Genomic DNA, 21,338 nt, shown 5'->3' with positions numbered 1-21,338 from the left:
GGCTTCTCTCGCGAGGACGGACGCCATTATCGCATCTCCCCGACAAACACCACGAGAATTCCGCAGCCCACACGGTAATTGCAGCTCCCGCAGCCGGTCGCGCCTCCACTCCCCCTTCCCGCGGGGCGAGAGCGAGAGCGAGATCTCCGTCCGCCCCTGCCCCGCCCCGCCGCCTACCGCCGCCAACGGCCGCCGGCCCGCACGCCGGGGCTGGGCCGGGGCCTGACGCGCCGCGGGGTCCGCCGCCCGCTCCGCTCCGCTCCGCTCCCGCCGCGCCCCGCCCGGCCCGGCCCGGCCCGGCCCGGCCCGCGCTCGCCTGCCCTCTCGCTCTCCGCGCGTCCCCGGGGCGGGAGGGGACCTGCCGGGCCTGCGAGCGCCGCAGGACGCGGGTCGCTGTCACCCGTGGCTGCGGGGTCGGGACGGCCCGAGTCGGCCCTCAGTGCCCCGGACCAAGGCGCGTCCGCCGCGGACTCCGGCCGCCACCTGTCCAGCCCCGCCCGCCTCGCCTGGCCGCCCGAGCGGCGGTGTCCCCGGCGTCCATGGCCGCGGCCTCTCGCACCCTGCGGCCCCCGCCCCCGGCCTGTCCTCTTTGTTTTCTGGGCCGGCTTCGCTTTGGCCCCGGGCTCCGCGGCTCGTCCTGCTCCTCCAGGAGGAGCTCGGCTGCGGGTGGACGCGCTCTGCGCGGACCCCTCCAGTCCCATCTGTTCTTCCTGTGCCCTTGCTACGCTCACTTCTGGGAGAGGATTTTAAGTTGTCTTCCAGTCCTATCTTGATTAAAAAAAAGAATTTAAGCAATCAAACTCACATTTTTCCCTTTTTAAAATTTAAACAATCACACTTCTATTTCTTTTTTTTTTTCCCCTCCCTTTGGCCGTGCTGGGTTTGGAACTCGGCTTTGCACCTTCTAGCCAGGTGCTCTCCCACTTGAACCAGCCCCTAGCTTTTTTTTTTTTGTGTGTGTGTAGTTATTTTTCAGATGGGGTCTTGTTTTGCCCAGCCTGGCCTCAAACCATGATTGCCCCAATCATCACCTCCTGAGTGGTGGGATTACAGACATGACCCACCCCGGCCCCCACAAACTTCTGATTTCTGGGAGTGTATTTGTCTTGTACCTTTCTTACAGTAGCGATTTAAGAGTGTTGTCTCTTTGAAGCTGAGGAAAGTAATAAGGATTCTTTTCCGTTCTCTTGTTCTGATTTCTTGTGTCACTTTTTTTTTTGGAGGGGGGGGGGTAAGTGTTGCTTTTTTGCTTCACATGGCAGGTCTTCCAATACTGGTAATTATCACTGTAAGGCAGGAGGAGGCTGGCAGAGAGCCTGGGATCTGTGGGGCCGGTTTTGAAAATGGGTTTCTCTTCTGATGACTGGGAGCTCTTTCCTCCCATCTGGAACAGCAAGTGGAGAGACATTTTCTCTGGGCTGTTTTTAAAGAGCCCCCCCCCCCCCCACACACACTTGACTTGGGAACTGCTGCTCGTAGTCTCTGTGGGCCTGTGGACACAGACTTCCTGGAGCAAAGTAGGCACAGTTAAGGCTCTCCCAGGCTCTGAGCCCTACATCGGGCTCCAGGCCACTGTTTTCTTTGCCTGGATTCCATCCTCTCTTTCCATCCATGTTAGTGTGTCCCTCTTCTCTTAGACTTGTTACAACTCAACCTTATGGGACAGGTGGAGATCACCTGTGTGGCCACTCACCTTGAGCAGGATTTCCAAAGCCTGTTCTCTTCACGCCACTGCTCTCCTGTCTCCCTTTGGCAGAGGGACAAGTGCCAAGTCACCATCTCCATGGCCACCTCCAGCTGAATGGATGATTCTTCTGGTTCTGCAGCTTTGGCAGGGTGCCAGGCTCCGCAGGGAAAGCTTGGCCGGCCACTTGTTGCAGCAACACTTGATTTGAGACTCTGCATGTGGCCTCTCTGGATCAGTGTGCCACAGTTCAGGAGTGCCTGCAGGGCAGAGATCACAGTGTCCATCGTACAGTTGGCATGGTCCAGCCGACTGTCACACTTGCCCAATGTGTGCAATGAGTTTGGCTCCATCTGCTTACTAAGAGTGGTCCCCACAGTCCCTCAGCACTGACCAGCACCTGCACAGTCATCCTGCAACTAGGTGGCTTGCCTTTTCTTTTTTCATTACTGAGATTTGACTCAGGGCCTTATTCTAGGCAGGCACTCTGTCACTTAAGCCACAACCCTAGTAACTTGGTCAAGTCATTTAGTTGCAGAAATATTTTAGTGAATTTCCCTGTTCCCTTCGCTTGTGTCCCCTAATATCGACATCTTAGATGATGAAATATCTATATAAAACCAGAAACCTAATATCGTGCAGCGTGTGAACTCAGTTTCAGATCTTTCAAACTCGAGTATTCGACTAATGTTTTGTTTTAGAATCCCTCACTGAATTTAGTTCTCTCACCACCTCCAATCTGTGATAATTTATGTAATCCTAATGTATCTCCCCTAGGAGGTCTACAAACCCATGGGAAAAATAGTAAAGTCTCCATGGAAAAACCCAGCAGGTACTACTGGAGGGAAGCAGAAGATCAAGGCTAATGTGACCATTAAGACATGGATGTCAAAGACATCACTTTGGTGGTGTTGCCAGGAACGCAGTCTTATCACAAAAGATTAGACCAGATTGACATAAATCCTGACCAGTGTCCTCACAATATTCAGAAAGACAGGGAATCTGCATGCAGCAAGACAGCAGGTGAGGAGGACTTCTGTGAGGGAATGAACAACTGCAAGCCTTGTTGTGGGGGCTGGTGAATCGGTGCTTAAGAGAACTAGGGTTCCAGGCACAGGTTCTTGAGGAGTCTGCAGCAATGGTTTTATCTGTACTGTGCAGGAGTTGTCATCTAACAATTCAAATTCCCTAAGCTTGAGGTGAACAATGAAGCAAATTACATGACAATGCAAGGCTGACTTTAAAATGACTTTAAAAGTACCACTTCAGGCATTTGTAGCTGGAAAAAGTACACATTTTCTTTGGAAGACTTGTAGGGTAGATTACATATTGAGAGTCCTAACAACAATGTCTCAAAAGCTTTTAGAAAGTCCTCATACCTGTGGTAGGTGAGGTCTTTGTTGTTCTTTTTACATGTAATATGTCTTCAAATGCCTATAGTCAGGAATTCTCAACAGAATTGCTGTAAACCCTTCTCAAAGGTCCCGTTGGCAGTGTGGGGAGGAGTTTTAGGAATTTTAGGGAGCTTTAGAGCAAGTGTTGGAGAAGTCACAGGGCTGCAATTTGCTGTTTGTCACCAGCACCTGGAACTCATTTAGTCCCTGGCAGACCTCTAGAACAGCGCATCAGCGCCTTTCCCTGCCCAGCTTGTCAGGCAGCTGCTCTGCAGTGAAATACAGACACTTAGTGCCATGTCCTGGTCTCATCTTTGCCTCTCTAGGCCTTGCTTTTGCCCTGGTCTGTTGCACAGGCTCTGCCCTGTTCACCCCTCTGTCCTCAGTTCTATAGGGCACAGATACAGAAACACTCATCAGCCCCCTTGCCTCCACCCTGGTGCTGTTCTGTGTTGTTGGAGCCAGTCTTAGAGCAGAGCCTGGAGCCTGCACTCCATTCCAGTGGAGCAGCCAGTGCTTCTATAGCTTGGAGCCGGGGATGTTCTCAAAATATGGGGACCTTGACTGCGCAAGCCACAAACAGATTATATGAAATATCGTGAAGTCACCTGAAGTTGATTCTTTTTGAATGAACTCCTCTGCAGCTTTTACATCTATACACTCAAGAACTGTCCAGCTGTCCATTGGTCCCCCAGGGTGGATGGACAATGAGATTGGTGTCCTCTCCTTAGGTGTCTTCTCCTTCTCATGTTGGGGAAGAGGGATGGTGGGGTGCCCCACAATGGGAACCTGCAAAGTTGATTGCTTACAATGATGAGCTGTGGAGGAAAAAAGTTGGCAGAAAAGGGCAGAAAAAGTTGGCAGGTGGAATGGAATGTGTATGTGAAAACTGACCAGATCTCCTTGCTCTCAGGTGTTCTGCAGTAACAGTTAAAAACTGTTGAGGATAAATGCACAGAAAATGTGTGGGCGGGAAAGGTGGCAAGCCTTCGGCAGGTCCTGTACTGACAAATCTTTTAGGAGTACAAACTTAACGTTCAGTGTCTCAGAGGATGCTGCTGTGATTTTTTTCCTTTTCTCAAGAGGGAGAGTCATCAACTGACTTGGATAAAGCTGGATATGAGACCTTGGCATGGATACTGCTGGCGTGTCTTTGCTGGTATGAGCTATATTTCCTTTGAACTTGGATTAAGCCCAAGGCATCTTAATCAAGACCCAGGGAAGGAATTAGGCTACAGCCCCTGCTGTCATCATGAAATCTAGCCCGCTAAGTTCCAGGGCCCTGGGCCAGTAGAATGGGACAGTTTGGCTGCCACAAAGCCCGTCCTCTGAGGTTGGCTCATTCATTGATGGGGACCAGAGATGGACCTTGCAGACGGAGTGCCACTGCTGCCAGGCTGCATTCTACACTTTGAAGGCTTCCCTGAAGACCTCAAGTAGCTCACAACCCTGGGATTTTAGAATGAATCTGACAAGTCTGAGCTGTCCCTTTTACCAGCTGAAAGTTTTTGCTATCAGTGGTCATACAGCTTTGCAATTATAGTCACAGGCTGCACAAGGACATTCAGCCAATCATGGACTAGTATATGGTGGTGGTCTAATGAGATGACAGTGCCTGAGACCCAGAAGCTATCTCAGCTGGTGTAGGCATACCCTGTGATGTTGCTAAGCAACGCCTGATTGTAATTGGCCTTCCAGTTTTGAGATTAAACATTTCATGGTTTTAAAGATTTGTAGGATTCAAGTGATTTCATGTTGCATCATATATGTATCTATAATGTAGTCTTTAAAAATTCCATAGTAAGATAATTCAGATTTCTTTAAAATGCTGTCCTCCCACGTGAGGAGGAGGCAGGAAGCTGGAGTGAAGCAAGGTGACAGCAGGTGGACACTGCTCGGGGCTCCCTCAACAGTGCAAATGCTGAGCAAATTCTGCCTGACTTGCCTCATGAGTTCTCCTGGGACCAGGACCGTGTGAGAGTGCAGTTAGTCTGCTTCATTGCCTTAGTGGGATTTCTATTGAGGCAGTCTCATACCTTTTGGGAATCCCTCTCTATAGCTAACAGGGTGGAGGAGTCCCCCAGCCCTGCAGGCAACTTGGTCATCTTCCAGGAGGGACACTGTGTGCCTCTTAGGAGGCCAGGACACTACTCCAGCCTGCCTCATTTCTTTATTTCTACGTCACCAGGCAGTTTTGAGACTGAAGAGGCTATGAATGTCACCAAATGCCTGGGAGCTCCAGAGCTGAAGCTGAGAAACTTTCTGGAAAGGGCTAGATAAGAAACTATATTTGGCTTTGTGGTCTGTCTCAACTGCTCAACTCCACCTTGGAGAGTGGATATTGGATGGATGTGGCTATTTCCCAAGGAAAGGTCTATACACCCGCAAAAGCAGACCGTGGCCTGGCTGCCTTTGGGCATGGCTGTGGTTTGTGGACTCCATGCCTTCCACGAAAAAGAAGTATTGATGTGAATTGAACACAGGTCAAAGGCGGGAGTGAACTGACAGAGGCCCCTCATTGTGTAGATGCTCTGCAGAATGCTGGACAGTGTGGTGCCCTCAGGTCCTCGTTACAGATGTTCTGCCAGGTGCCTCTGGTGTCCGGGCTCTTAGCTGCGACCGGGAGGAAGCCACTGACCATCTCATTTTGCTGGTGAAGGCTTTGAGTGTACTTTAGGGACTTTCAGTTTATTTTAGGAAGATGTATGGAAACATGTCACTGGCAGCCTTTCAGAAGTATGATTAATTGATCACCTTTAAATGTAGAGAACATAGCCATCCTTTTTTCTGCCACTGCTTTTCTTTGTAGAAAAAGCCCCAAGATCTTTGAACAGGAATTGGGTTTTTGTATGTTTGTTTAAAATCATTTCAGTCTTAGAAGTTGCAGGAAAAATGCACAGATTTGTGGTATAGTCTTCTCCCATATTCTGTAACGTGAATATTTTTTCTTATTTCTCCTCTCTCTACAACACTGAATGTCTATGTACCGAACATTAAGATTTGGTGCCCCCAGCCCTTCTGAAAACCAGGGCGATATAACTGCAGTCCAGTTATCAGAGCCAGGACCTTATTTCACCTCTCTTATCTAAACCACAGACCTCATTCAGGTTTCACTGACCATCCCAATTATACCCTTTATTGCAAAAGTAAAAAAGGTTCCTTTATGAGGTTTGATGATACAGTTTTCCCCATGAATATTTGCTGTGTCTCCCACATAATTCTAAATTCCATAGGTTTCCTTGTGCCAATGTGTTGGGAGAGACCCAGGAAAGCCCTAGCTGGTGAGGCTAGGGTCAGAGGTGCAGGCATGGAGCCTGCCCAGGTGTCTGCTCAAATGTGAATGCAATGTGACACATGGGCCAGAGTGAAGCCTGACAGGTGGCCCCTGCTAGGTTAAAAGAAAGGTGAAGTTACCTGGGCTCACTGTAGCATACATGCTCCTGTGGGGCTGGGTAAAAGATTGCTTTCAGGGAGTCTTCTGTTTTGAGCTGGGCTGTATCAAAGTTGCTAAAAATATGTTAGGTTACACAATTAAAGTTTGTTCACCCTAGTGGTCAGGTTGTTACTGGATTAAGGTGGGGAAAAAAACATTACTGAGGGGCAGAAAGATTTGTGCATCACAACTCTTTAGTCTCTAAGTAATTTTTTGTTTGTTTGACACAGTGTTTCTCTTTACCCCAGGCTTGTGATCTTCCTGCCTCAGCTTCCGGAGTGTTGGCTTTACAGGCATGTACCACCCTACCTGATTTGTTTTTCTTTAAATTTAAAAAGTTTTACTTGGAAATTATCTTAAAATGTAACAGTTGTTTTCTTGACTCTGCACTGTTGTCACCATCCAAATTTATGGAAGTCTACATTTCATTTCCCACTAGTGTTATGGTATTTTTAAACATTATAAGACACATTCTGGCTTCATAAAGACACTTTACTGTTACTGTAGCTTTTACAAATTTAGATGTTTTTATATACACACACTCTACATCAGCTTTGTGATACTTGAACTTTTCGTCAGTCTTAGATCTGGTCCAGTCAGTTTTGGGCCCAAGGGGCAATTCTAGTCTGGGTACCTTTTTTTTTTTTCATGGATGAGCTTTGATCACATGGAGACTTAGGGTCTTGAGTAAGGTTGCCAAGACCTGCTGTATCTAGTACCACCACCTCCATGACCACACATGCACACACACACACACACACACACACACACGCAAACACACAACCCTCCTTGGCTCACTAGACATTTGCTGGAGGAGACATGTTTACTGTCACTGAGGCCCAGTCAGGGTCCTTTACTTCTGAGGCTGAACTGCATGCACCTGCTTGGGCTGCATTTCCCTGGTCTTGCTCTCCCTCCTGAGCTGTCCTGAGGCATCCCACTGGTGTGAGTCAGACAGGGATGGTGTGAGGTAGGCAGCCCTTCATGCATCCTAGTGCAGGGCTCCTGAATCTGTGTCTGCAGTCCATCTTGACACTTACCTTTAGTGACTGTTCAAGGTGGGATTAATTTTCTTCTGCTTTTGCAAAGTTGCCTGTTAGGGTTCCTTTAAGTTTTGGCACATGCTAGTTCTTTGGTGTATGTGAAATTTCAGGGTGGAGGAGCTTCCTCAGACTCCTAGAACAGCTGCTTGTTTGTCTCTGGGAAGTGACTGTGTTGTAAGGCTGGAAGCGTGGCTCAAGTGGTAGAGTGCCTAATGTGCAAGGTCCTGAGATCCATCTGTAATACTGTAAAAAAAAATTTTTTTTGTTGTAAATTTCTGTTTCTGTGTAGTGTTGTGATTTTGGTGTAACATTTATAATTCAGTGGTACTTTATTGAGAATTATGAATTCTTTTAAATGTTTCTTAGCCAATTTTCAGTGTTCAGAATGAGAGCCAGTGTTCCTTTGTTTCTTTCCTTCTTTCCTCCTCTTCCCTCCTGTGATATAGCCCAGGGTCTGGTGATGTAGCCCAGGTTGGCCTCAAATTCACAATCCTCCTGTCTCAACCTCCCAGGTGCAGAGATCACACCACATTCAGCTCCAGTGACTCTTAGAGGAACATATTTTACTGGGGGAATGACTTTAAAGTTTTTTTATTTTTATCTTTTAAAATTCATCATCTTAGTACAAAATGAAGTATAACTGTGCTTACTGATGGGACTTACATGTATCATCTAAATTAACACACAATGTCTGTTTGAAAATGTAACTTTTTCCCATCAGGGTGCAAGCTGTGGCCCGTGGCACCCAGCTCACCCTCATATTCCTGATGGTTTGTGTTCTAGTGTGAGCACCGGAAGCTCACGCATGGTGGAGTGCAGGAGAGGCAACCTCACACTCAGTGTCGTCTTCAGCTGCTTAACGCTTGTCACTGCTCAGTACTGCAGTTTGAACTCAGAGCCTCATGCTCTCTAGGCAGGTGCTCTACCACTTGAGCCACTCTGGCAGCCCTTTTTTTGTGATGGGTATTTTTGAGCCAGGGTCTCGACAAACTATTTGCCACCAGCTGGCTTCAAACAGTGATCCTCCTGATCTTTGCATTTCTAGTAGCTAGGATGACAGGCGTGAGCCACTGGCGCCCAGTTGAGTTCCTGATGTTCCAGAAGTCACAATTTTTAGAAATTGGTATTGGCTTTATTCAGGTGTATTAGTTTTCAGACTTGGTTTTTTTTTTTTTTTTCAGCACTGGAGTTTGCACACTTTCGAGGCAGGCACTCTTACTGCTTGACCCACTCCACCAGCCTCTCAAACTTTGGCTCTAAACTCAGTTCAGTTTAGTGGGCCATGACCAGCATTAAAAAAAAAAAAAAAAGGTACTATAAAAAAGAACGTGCAAGCTGGGTGCCAGTGACTCAAAACATCTGTAATCCTAGCTACTCAGGAGGCAGAGATCAGGAGGAAGCCAGCCTGGGCAAATAGTTCCATGAGACCCTATCTCGAAAAAACCCATCACAAGAAAAGGGCTGATGGAGTGGCTCAAGGTGTAGGCCCTGAGTTCAAACCCCAGTACCAAAAAAAAAAAAAGCATGCATCCTAGTAGTTAAGGCTTAGGAATGGATTCCTGGACCTTTGTTTCCCTAACACAGAGGAACAAATCAATTTGTTTCTTTTAGGCCCCAGGGGAAATGTCTGTTAGTATATTTTGTTGCAGCTTGTTGCCAGCAGCATCTGACTGATCTTGGGTAACTTTGGATGCAGCCACTGGTTTAGAGGTTGTAGTATTTGTTACAATTTAAAATTTAGCTTCTAATCCAAGTTGCTCATAATCTGTGGAGGTCTGACTAATAACTTTGTAACATCTAAATACCTAAACCTGGGGCATAAACTCCCCAAATGGCTGCAGCAGGGCTTGACCTATTTTTCTGTTGAGGGCACTCATGTAAATAGGCTTCCTTTGGGGGTCTGGGCTGTGTGGTGCAACTATGTAGCTCCATTGTATCACAAAAGCAGCCATAGACAGTGCACAGAGAGTGTGGCACAGTTACAGCTTTATTTGAGGGCACTGAAAGTTCCTAATCTTCACTTCCTGAAATGTTCTTCTTTTGATTTTTTTCTACCTGTTTTAGACATAAAACCCATTCTTGGGCTGCACAGAAACAGGTGGGAGCTGGATCTGGCCTGTGGGGCCCTAGTTTGCCAGCAGTGACCTAGGTGGAGTTGTGGAGCGAAGGAATACACAAGTAGGCCCTGGGACTGACTAGGAAGGGCTGGAGTTCTGCACACATAAATGGAGGCATCATGCCATGGATAGGGGGAGGCCACTGCCATTGAACGTGCTCATTTGAAGAGCACCACTCAGAAAGTATTGAGGTGGGGGTTGGGTTCCTGGTCAGCCATCTGTGGTTTGGGAGGGACACATGGAGTTTGCCTCCAAGCTGTCATCAGTATAGTGTACCACAGAGATGTCACGCTTACGCTCTAGAGCTGTTGGAACCAGGTCCTTGGTGAGAGCCTGTTCATGGATGGCAGATGTGAGCAGAGAAAGAGGATGGCAGAGAGGAACCAGTGGGCACCTGGTGGGTGTCGTTACTGAGGAGGGCAGAGTAGAGGTAGATGGAGCTGTAGGCTTCTTTCCCAGGGAGTGGGGAGATCAGTGGCAGCCTCTTGAGCAGTGCAGTGGGGAAAGGGAGCCATTAGGGACTTGAGAGCCCCGCTCAAGGAGGGTCGAACTAGATACTCTGCAAGCAGCAGCTTGGACTTAGTGGAAGTGCTGGATGCAGCATGCACAGAAGGCACAGGTGAAAAGTGGAGGTAGGAGGTGGACGTCAAGAGTGGTGGGAAGAATGCCTCCTGGGAACTAAAGCACACTCCTGCCAGTAAGGCCAGTGCTGTGGTTGTCCAAGTGTGTCCCACAGAACACAGGTCAGCCTGGAGACCTTTTCAGAGGGTCTGTGAGGTCAAAACATGTTCTTACAATGTACTTCCACCAGCACAACAATAAAAAATATGTAAAATCCCCCAAAAAACCCATGTTCTTTTTTTTTTCTTTTCTTTTTTTTTTATTATTCTTTTATTCACATGTGTATACATTGTTTGGGTCATTTCTCCCCCATGCCCCTCTCCCCAACCCTCTCCCCCATTCCCCCCCTCAGTTCCAGGTAGGTCCTGTTCTGCCTTTATCACTTGTTTTGTTGAAGAAAAGAGACAAGCCTAATAAGGAAGACAAAGTGTTTTTGCTAGCTGAGTTGAGGATAGCTATACAGAAATATTCCTAGCATTGCTTTCGTGTACACGTGTTATGACCCATGTTGATTCATCTCTAACTGATCTTTACCTTGGTTCCTGATCCCCTTCTCACGTTAACCTCTGCTGCTTTAAGGTTTCTGTATTACTTCCTCTGGAGTGGGGACATCAAACGCTTTCATGTTTTGGGTTTTCTATCTATTACTATATCACCCAAATGTGCTCTCCCCTTATCATATGATCCAAGTCCAACCACATTGCTGCATTTGCCCTAGATCTAAAGTCTGAATATAAGGAAGAACACATCATTTTTGGTCTTCTGTGCTTGGCTGACCTTACTCAGAATGATGTTCTCTAGTTCCATCCATTTACCTGCAAATATAAGATTTCATTCTTCTTCATGGCTAAGAAAAATTCCATTGTGTACAAAACCTGTGTTCTTAATGATACTGAGAGATTGCTCATCTTTTCTCTGTGTTACCATTTGCATTGATGGTGCAGCACTGGTGCTGGAGCATTGATGATGCTCCAGCATGAGTAAGGGCTGTGGTCACAAACCATTTTTATGTTGTGTTCTGTGCTGCCAGGCACATTACACCTCTTTTGAACACTCAGAGCACCTCTGCGTTTTCAAGTTGGATGGTGTTTCCAGGACAGCCCTTTTGCAGTTATTTGAGTTGCTAGCTGAAGTAGCTGCTTTTCTTGTGGAAAGAAAAGTGAACAAACTTAGCATTTCTTACAAAAGGAACAAAGAACAGTCACAAACAGCATCTGTTGCCAGTGATGTAACTTGAGCTGTCATGAAACTGTAATTTAAGAAAGCGTGTGTTTGTCATTATAAATCTGCAGCTCCCTGAAAGAGGATGCCAGAGCTCTATTAATGGATGTGATGCTTTGATACTACATAAGGACCAATATTTGGAGAACCTGGTGTGCCTCAGTGAACTGGTATTTTCTAACTGATGGATTTCACTTGGGTAAAAGGCACACTTAAAGTGCAAGACAGACTAGTGGTTTTAAAGTAGTCAAGTACAGAGGTTCATCAGTATGGTTTTGGATTCCACACCGCAAGTATCCTTTAAAGCAAAATAAAACGTAGAGTTTTAGTGTTACATCAAAGGGTGTTCATGCTCCTGTGAATATGCCTTCCTTTTCCAGCTTCGTCTCTGTGAGGCTGGGGTTTAAATCACAGGGTGTCAGCCAAAGCTTTTCAGCAGACAGGCAGAAAGGAGAGCCTAGTCTTGATTTAGAACCTGACATTAAAGTCATTTGTAAAAGTGTAAAACGGCATCTCCATAAAGTTTTATTGTTGTTTTGGAAACTACAGTTATTTTCATTAAAAAAAAAATTAAGGTTGTGTGTGTGTGTGTGTGTGTGTGTGTGTGGTTTGAACGCAGGCCTTGTGCTTGTCAGGCAGGAGTCTACCACTTGAACCACATCTCTAGCCCATAAAAAATGTTTTGTATGTTAATATGTATTAATTTAATTTTTGTAATTAAAATTCAATAAATATTCAATAAAGAATATATAATAAGCATTCAAACATTTTTTGCTCTAATTTCAAATATGTTAAATATTGATAGGCTTAATTATGGGAGAATAAGCTCTTGAAGGCCTCACTAATTTTAAGGTGGTGAAGAGGGCCCTGAGGCAAGAAAAGAGATGCTAAAAGTAGACACGCCTTTTCATTTGTTTCACTAAAGTTGTGCTGAGGTGCTCAACCACATACTAAAAAATGTAAACTCTACATCCCTTAATATTTGGATTTCTTAAGGTGATCTTTAAACTTAATCACTTGAACCTTTAGGACCAGGCTAGTGCTCGTGTTCAAAAGACTGTTCAGGTACCACGATGTAGCCATTGCCACTGCCCTGGTGAACACTGCTGAGGCAGAGGCCAGCGGACCTGCTGCTGATGCTCTGGGGCTCCAGGTGGCATCACAGTACTGCACTTTGGCCTGCATCCAGCCCTCCCTCCCCTGCACCTGTGTGTGTGTTTGAGGGCTGATGTATGCGGGGAAGTGTGAATAAAAGTGGCATATTTAATCAGTGTCTTACTGAACTGAAAGTGGAGGACCTGATCTCAGGCTGGTTTGCCCTTCTTTTCCTAATTTTTAATTTAAGCAGTTGTAGGGAAGGCTGTCTTAAAGAGAAAGTATTGCTTAATTTTCTAATTCTAAGTAGGAATGTTGGGAAGAAGTATTTCTTGCTTCTTCCTTATTTCCTAGGTAACTTTGTATCTGACTGGCTGCTTACAGTCTTATTTCTGCTTTGCTCGTATGACATCCTTAACATACTCAACTCCAGACTGATTTTGGGGAAAAACATAAGCTGAGTCTTCCTCACATATGGTAGCTTAATAAAAATTGATTTCTTGTGGACTTCATGCTGGCTTTCTATTTATTTTGTCACTCCTTCTGTACACAAGAGGGTTGGACCAAATGGGGGGATCATTAATCTCCAGCTGTTTCCGGGTTCCTAGAGACTCAGCTTCCAAACTGGGTACTAAGCCACTTCTTTAAGGGGAAGTGAAGTGAAATTTCTGTCCTGACTTATGCACATGGGCTTAGTTCCAACTCAGACTGACCACGAAGTCTTTGAGAGGGAAGCCGTAGGATCAGGGACAGTGTGGGACCTGGGGGTCCCTCTCACCATGCTCTCTATGTTCCCCAGTGCTTTTTGCAGACACCTTGGTTTGTATTTAGGATTGTATCTAGCTTGTCTTGTCAAGGGCTCTTCCTGACCCTAAGGCTTTTTGCTAATAGGGAGTTATATTTTTGTCTTCTATAAAGTGAAGTTGGAATAGCAGTACTTGATTTCCAGAGCCCCTTCCAGAAGTGTGAGGAACATGCCAGGTTTTTCACCGATGGCGTGTGGAATGTGTCTCTTTAGATTGGCTGCCTGCAGGAATCTGGTGACTGGTAAGTCATTCTGGTAGAATGAACCCTCACCCCGGAGGCTGTGCATCTGGACTGAATTGTCCTGGCTTCCTGTAGAAATAACCCCATCCAAATCATATCTTGCACGAGTGCTCTCAGCAAGGGTTGATGGAAGAAACAGCTCTGTGGGGAGTGTCTGTCCTCAAAAAATGGATGGGAAAAGAATCCATTTTGTCTGAACTTCCTTTACAACAAAACTGTCATGTGGTTTACGTAGTGACCAAGGAATCCCAGTGGAGCATTGGAACACAGTGAGCCTTTCTGTGGTTGCTCCTGCTTCTGCCTTTCATGGAATGGGTTGACGATTGTGTTGTCTTGTCCAGCCTGCATTGTAGAACTATGTTCTATGCTCAGTGACAAAGCTTTTCTTTTATTCCTGTTTTAATACCTTGGCTTTATCACATGGGTTCACTGTTTGAGAAATAGTGAAATTAAAAATACATTTGCAGTTAAATATTACCCCAGATGAGCAGCTGTTGTTATCCTTTGCTGACAGTCAATGAGCAGCCTACAATCAATGTGTCATTCAAACTTGTAAACTAAGCAGGTGGATTTAATAGTGATAGTTATTGAAATTAAAATGTAGACACAAAGAACTTTGTAGAACTTAGTCCATGGTTTTTATTTTATGTTTAATTTAAATTTAATACCATGTAATAACAATTTCTTTTTTTTTGCGGTGTTGGGGTAATTACAAATATTTGTGGGGTATAGTGTGCTATTTTTACATGTGTACTGCCTCCACTGACCTAGTCAGGGTATTTAGGTTTTTCAATAGAAATGTCGACGTCACACCTGCATAAGTGTGTGAGAAAGTGAGCAGAAAGTCTTCCACAGTGTCCATGGTGGGAGAGTGCATTGAAGGCCAGCAGTGCCAGGCCCTGTGCTGGGTGTGTGCACAGAGGTGAAAGCTGCTTTGTGAGTTTCAGCCCCCAATATTGGAGGCAGGTGCTCAAGGAAAGCAAATATTCCAAATATGTAACAGGTTACAGGAAAAGTGCAAACAATAAAGCAGGAAAGGGAGTTGGGGAGGTGGTGCTGGTGGGGTATGACCTGGTGTCACCATGGAGACTGGGAACAGAGCAGGAGGTGGAGAAGGGGCAAGCTGATGTCTGGCTGTTAGGGCCTGAGCTGGGTTGGGCCTCAGGGTCTTGGGCGGAATGGATAGGTCACATGAGTGAGCAGGGAAGAGGGCCCAAGAGGGGCACCCAGAGTGGTGTAGACTGTTCTACAGCCAGCTGCAGAGGGGCCATAACTGTCACAACACCTTTGTAGGGTCTTGGGCAGTTGAGGGTTATGGTCTGACCCTTGTTGAATGTGACCCTTGAGCTGCTGTCAAAAGCTGTTACCAGGCAAGCAAAAGAAAGAGGCCATAAGGGAACTGAGCAGGAATCCAGGTGCAAGGTGACGACCTAGGGCCAGGCAGGCAGTGCTGGGATGGTGAGGCAGTCAGGGTCTACAGATAGGGCTGGAAGAGACAACCAGGACAGGAGGTTTTGGCCTGAGCAGCTGAGGAGTGTGTGCTGCTGTCAGCTGAGATGCAAGGACTGTGGTGGGTTTGTGGGGTTCAGTTTGGAAGTGCTAAAATTGAGACTTGACCCTCAGGGGAGCTATCTAGGGGAGTACTAGGTAGTGCTGGCCTTCACTGCAGGTCTGAGTTGGGAGGGTGAGTGTGTGGCATCTGCAGCTAGTTGTGTGAAAGCCCCCAGGTTGAGTTCCAGAGGGCTTGAGCAGAGAGCTTAGCATCAAACTCTGGGCACCCTGGCTGGGAGGTGATGGGATCTCTGCTGGGACCCAGCAGAGATGGAGGGATGATGACTGCCTGAGGCCAGGACAGGTCAGGCAGACAGAGTCTTGTAGGAAACTCATGGAGGATGTGTGTGGGGAGCCTGCAGGAGCCCAGAGCCCTGCAGCTGGAGCAGCTTTGGTGGAAGGGAGGGATAGGCAGGGATGATGTGGGTTCCAAGGTGTGTGAGGAGAGGAAAGAAGGAATGGTGATCTGAAGGGGAGCAGAGAAGGAGCTAGAAAGGAGGCAGAAGCAGGGGCTCCTGGGGACAGGGAGGGAGAGGAAGTAAGATGGCCAGTAGAGCTAGGGAAGGAGGATACAGAGAGCATGCAACTTGGTGCATAATCACAAAGGAGTTCACAGGGCAGGGGCGAATGGCGGAGGTGGGCCTGGGTTTCCAGTGGCTCTGTCTCTGTAGCCTGGTGGCTGGATGATCCCCATGTTGACATGTGAGGGAGAGGTGAAAGAAGGCGCTCGTGTTTACTACAGTGTCACTCAGTTGGCCTCACCTGACCTGTGTACTCTGCTTTAGAGAAACAGCTTCGTAGGTAATCAGTAAGTAACAAATAATAGGTACTTATGGAAAGCTAAATAATTTATGGGGTGGAGCACAAGGGGAGAGGAGTCCTTGTTATCTATGCCTCCATCCTGGGGTCACCTTAAATTTGGAATATGCTTTTCCAGACCAGGCTGTACATACTTACAGACATGGGAGGACTCATGGCACAGATGTTAGGCGAAGAATTAGTGTCTTCCTATACACACCACGTACCTTTCTGTTGTATTCTGGAGATCTTTCCATCTTGGTTCATGTGATGAAATCATTCTTACGTTAAGGACTTCGTGGTGTTTCACCATGTAACTGTTCCCTCATTACTGAGCAGTCCGGTTGTTGCTTTGGGCTGGCAAGCTCTTTTTCCATGTGCACTCTGGGAGATGTGGGGTTCTAAATAGTGATTGCAGAATGAGTCTTTATTAATCTTAGTCCAGATGTTTTATTATATTAAGACTGGACTATCCCCAGGACTTCTGAGAAATGGCAAACTTCACTTGCCAAAATGGCAACCGCATACATTGCTCTGTTCCAGTTTTCTTGGGCTTGTTGCTCTAGTTTTTCCTATTGAAACCTTCACTGTTAGCAGAATTTTAAAATGACTCTTTATCCTGGCAACAGAAGAATGTGAGTAAACAACTTGGATAATGGTGGTGTCCTCATTTGGATGAGGTTAAGATTCAGGGTTTATGATGAGTTCAGAGTATTTTCTTAAGCCGCTTGTAGCGCTTTTAGAAACCAGGAAAATGCTTAGCTGGGCATTTGAACGCTGTTTCTCTGGCCCCTTACAAGAGGCAGGTATTTAACATGGAATCTGTGCTCTGGGGGCCTTTGGGAATGGGCTTGAGGGCCAAGATAAGCAGTTTTAAACCAGGTGGCTGGTTATTGTCCTTTCTTACAAGGAAGTCCCAGCAGGCAGTCTAGGGCAGTAGGTCACCTCTGTAGACATGAAGGGACTGGGCTCCTTCCAGTGTTTTGCTCCCCCATTCCAGGTTCTCCATCCTGTCCTCCCTCATCCTAGGCCTGGACCCAGCAGGAGCAGGGCATGGAAAAATACCAGAGCCACAGACCACTTCCCGAGGAGGCCTCCTGAGCCTTCTGTGCCTATGTCTTGTTGGCTTGAATTTAGCCCCATGGCCACAGCTTGTTTTAGGAGAAGCTGGGAAGGTGAGTGTGTCTGGTGTCATCTGCCCTAAGTAGGACTCTTTGCTGAGCAGCAAGGGAGGATAGATACAGGCACAGGCACCCAGTAATTCTGTTGTTTTTGTAGCCTCTGAAACTACAAAATTTTGCGTGCCTTTTGGAAAAGGGTCCAGAATGGTTTTTCATTTGTTTTCTTGAATTACTTGTCTTAATTCAAATTAAGTGCAGAGTTGAGATGAGCAGTATCATCTAACCGAGGCTACGGCCTTCGTTAAGAACTTGAGTTTATCCCTTTGCCTTGCCTCTTGATTTGGAAAAGAGAAGACTGAAGCTATGCCATGTGTAGCATTGATCTGTCCTTAGAGGACACAGGTTAGCAGGAGCACGCCAGGCCTGTGGGTTCATTGTGTCAACTGGGGAAGCTGCTGCAGGCTCCCAGTTCTAGGGCACTTCCTCAGGCCAAGTGCTGAAGATAACCCAGTACTGATGGATGTTGGATGGAGACATCCTGTGTCTTGCCCCTTACTCCATGTTTATTTGTCTGATCATTTTTAAAAAAGTATGTTTTTTATCTTTGAAAAGGTATTGAATGCATATAATAAAGAACATAAAGTTCTACAAAAAGTGAAGAGTGAAAAGTCATTTCTTTTTACCCTGTATGTCTTGGTCTCTCAACTCTCTTGTATATCTTAACCTGGAAGATTCTGTGTCTAGGTAGCTTCTTCCCTTTTCTTTCAGGCATGTTATACACTTCTGTTCTCAGAAGTTGTGTTGGGAGGTGCTCCCGAGGGGCCTGCCTCATCCTTCCAACAGGTGTCTGGCCTCCAATTGCTTAGCTGTGCCACACTTTACATTCATTCTTTTGCTGCCGAAAACACTGCCTTGTTACTCTGTTAGGGTTCTTTTTTTTTGCTCTTGTTGGGACTGGGGTTTGAACTCAGTTTTGTGTTTCCAAAGCAGGCACTCTTAACACTTGAGCCACACCTCCAGTCCAGGTGTTCTTTTTTGAATGTAGATCTTTGCACAAAGTATGAGTTTGTATGCTGGAGGATCTTACATGGTCAACACAGGGTCATGGCTGTGGCCACATAGCGTTTGGTAGCTGCCCTGTTGCTCTTCAGAGAGGCCCACAGTTGACAGGGCCACAGCCCAGGAGCCCCATTTCCTGAGCTCCTCCAGCAGTCACACTTTGTGGCTTCTGCGAGCTGATGGGGAAACAAGGGTGTTCTGTTCACATTTGTGTTTTTACCAATTACACAGGATGGACTATGTTTCCATATTTTGACTTTTCTTCTGCAAGTCTTCTCTCATAGATTTTTTTGAGTAGGCTTGCTGGTTGTTTCTCTATTGCTGTGGAAGAAAGGAATGAACTGTTTTGCCTCTGTGCCCTGTGCCCTGCTACCCACCCCAGAGGAATCACACTGGCCAATGCCTCTTGCCTTCCACATCCCCGCCGTGCCCTTTCCTGTGGTGTGGCTGTATCCTCACTTCTTTGGTGATTGATTACATTTCTTAACCCTGTAGTTTAGTTTTGTCCCACTTTTTGTTGTTAACTTTTAAAGACTTTATTTCTACATATCCCTGTTTACCCATCCCCCCATACAGGTCTGTGTTAATTAGATGGGGTCATTGGTAGGGTTTTCCAGTCTGGAGTGCAGTCCAGCACGTTCTTCTGCCCTCTACAATTCCTGCAGGGGGTGGTGTGGACCCCAGCACCCTGTAAATGTGAGTAGTTATTTGAAAAAAAATCATTATGAACTCATGAATTTAAAGATATTTCTTTCAGCCGCATTGCAGTGTTGCCCTTGCTGATGGTCAGCTTTTTTCATTTTGGCCAGAGAAGCTTTTTCAGGATGGCTCCTGGTTCTTTGGGTGCTGCCCCTGCTCAGTGTCATAGTGTCCTCATGTGTGGTGTGACAAGCTGTTATAGGCTCACTTGTATTTCTTGCTCAGATTTGAAATCAGCCATTTCTTTAAGAAATCCTGGTTTTTTGTTGAGAAATGCTATTTTAGCCACACAGTCCGTGCTCCGAGATGCACACGGCTCCAGGGTTGATTGCTGTTTCTGGAACTTTAATGGCAGAGGCAGGGTGTCTAAACACATGCCCTCACACACCCACACACCCACGTTTACACCTTCACTTCAAGTCATGGCTTCCCATGACTTACTTGACCTCTCTCTGAGCACTGAGTTTGCATTTCCGTGTACTGAGGAACATCAGGAATGATAAAAGTGGAATTCCTATAAGTACTTATCTGTACGCAAGACCTTCTTGGAAGGGACTTTCAACACTATCATGTAGTATGATACTAAAAGTCTTTAAAATTTTCTTGAATGTCATCTCACAACTTCTCTGTTCATTCCAAGCAGTGTAGTTGCCTCAGTGTGCTCAGCACACACCATTGCAAGTGTACCATCTACTGTATAGGGTCTGTCCGCTCTCAGTTCTCCACCACCGGCCACTTCTTATATTATCTCTTAACTGATTTTGATTGTCTGAAGTTGTTTTCTAGCAGGTTCTGTAGGAAGTGTTTATGGGAATACTGTTCTGATATTGTATGTGGATCAAAGTGAGAGAGATTTTGTCTGGATATAAAATTCTTGGCTCATGTTTCTTTCCTTTGGTATCTTAAATATGTTAATCTGTTTTCTTCTGTTCCGGTTGAATAATTTAATTTTCTTTCCGTTGCAAGCCATCTAATCTTCAATGGATATAAAATGCATTTTTATTTTTTCTTCGAATAATATTTTTATTAGAATGTAACTTCTCCCTGCTTCTCCTAGGTTTGTGGTGTACACTTTAAATAAGTAGTTTCGATCCTGCTTCACTCCACCACACCTTTTGGAGAGTTTTCCCTCCCTATCTCCCTTCCTCTCTCTCTTTCTCTTTTTGTCCCCTCTCTTTCTTCTCTTTTTTCCTTTCTTTGTTCTTTCCACTTATCCCTGCTGAGCTGCACTTGCAGCCCTTGGCATTTTCTTGAATGACAGTTGTGTTTTTCACTTTTAGTGGCCTCCTATTATATGCATGTTAGATCTTCTTTGCCTGTCTTTGCTACTTTCTCTTTAACTTATTTCATCTTTTTCACTTCTTTGTATCCTTAAATGTTTTTTCACTTTCTCATTTTTGTTTTTGTTAAGAAACTGCCTGTTGTATTTGTTTGCTCTTGGGTCCCTTCTGATTTAGTCTTTCTGAAATTATTTAGATTTGTGTGTTGACAGACAAATGACATGGCTTCATTTTTATTTTGCAAAAATAAGATGTCTGGAGGCCTAATCAAAGTGTCATAGGACCTGGAAAAGTCACAGAAGTGTCTGTGTGGGCGAAGTTCTAGAGGTGGAATGGTGTGTCAGTTAGAGACCAGTGATGCCATGCGGCTATTACAGTGGCTTTCTGGGATGTGGTGATCACAGCAGGGGCTAAGAGTCCTTGGGTAGCAGGTAGTGAGTGACAGGATGCTTGCTGTAGGCAGCCAGGGCCGACTTTGGGCTTAGGGGTGAGGCTTTCAAGCCCATTTTAGGAAGGCAGTTTTGAAGGTGGCATGAGATCAAGAGGGAAAATAAGAGGCTGTCAGGTGGGGGCTGCTCCACCCATGAAGTTATGAGCAGTTTTGTTAACTCTCAGGGAACAATAACCTTTTGGTGGTCTGGGGAAAGAGAAACTCCGTATTAAAAAATCCACAGACACTTACATCCTCTTGCATACACAAGGTTAGTAGTTTTTGTAATTTCACATGTCACATTTATGCTGGTTAATTTTCCTCTCTTTCTGGGCTTCAGTTTTGTAGGTGACAGAAACCCAGTCTCCCTGTGAACTGGATTCTTGCTCGTTCGCGGGCCCCTCTTCTTGCATTCTGGATGATGTCAGAACAGGACCTCGCGGATGTGGTTCAGATAGCAGTGGAAGACCTGAGTCCTGACCACCCAGGTACAGAGCTGTGGGACAGTAGGTGAACTGTTACTATCTTCATTCCTTAAAACCCAAAGCTGCTGCACTTGTGTTCTTCCCTTTAAAGCAGACAGAAGCAGTGGCGATGCCTGCTCTGTTTGAAAACTCAGATCATTGACTGGTTTCTGTTCCTCACTCCTCCATCCTGGCCCCCGTCCCTGCCTCCCTGTGTGCCCATCACCTGCTTCATTGCCCTCTCCATGGGGAGATGCACACACTGTCCTGCATTTCTGCAC

General features: G+C 46.1%; 1 protein-coding gene across 11 annotated transcripts in view; it reads left to right on the top strand.

Moving 5' to 3' along the window:
* Banp (BTG3 associated nuclear protein) overlaps positions 1–21,338 on the top strand; it is a 97,240-nt gene continuing 75,902 nt past the window's right edge. For 4 of the 11 annotated variants that reach the window (XM_074055492.1, XM_020184139.2, XM_074055488.1 and 1 more), the window contains exons 1-2: positions 1–74; positions 20,934–21,099. In XM_074055492.1, coding sequence (XP_073911593.1) covers positions 21,012–21,099 — 88 coding nt within the window. In that variant the 5' untranslated portion in view covers positions 1–74; positions 20,934–21,011. Of the gene's footprint in view, positions 75–4,221; positions 4,238–6,759; positions 6,805–20,933; positions 21,100–21,338 lie in introns of those variants that run through there. The other 7 variants (XM_074055493.1, XM_020184138.2, XM_074055491.1 and 4 more) reach the window with 4 other exon arrangements.

This window comes from Castor canadensis, chromosome 15 (genome assembly GCF_047511655.1).
Source record: "Castor canadensis chromosome 15, mCasCan1.hap1v2, whole genome shotgun sequence".
NCBI classification, from domain to species: Eukaryota; Metazoa; Chordata; class Mammalia; order Rodentia; family Castoridae; genus Castor; species Castor canadensis.
This window is presented reverse-complemented; position numbering and strand designations above follow the sequence as displayed.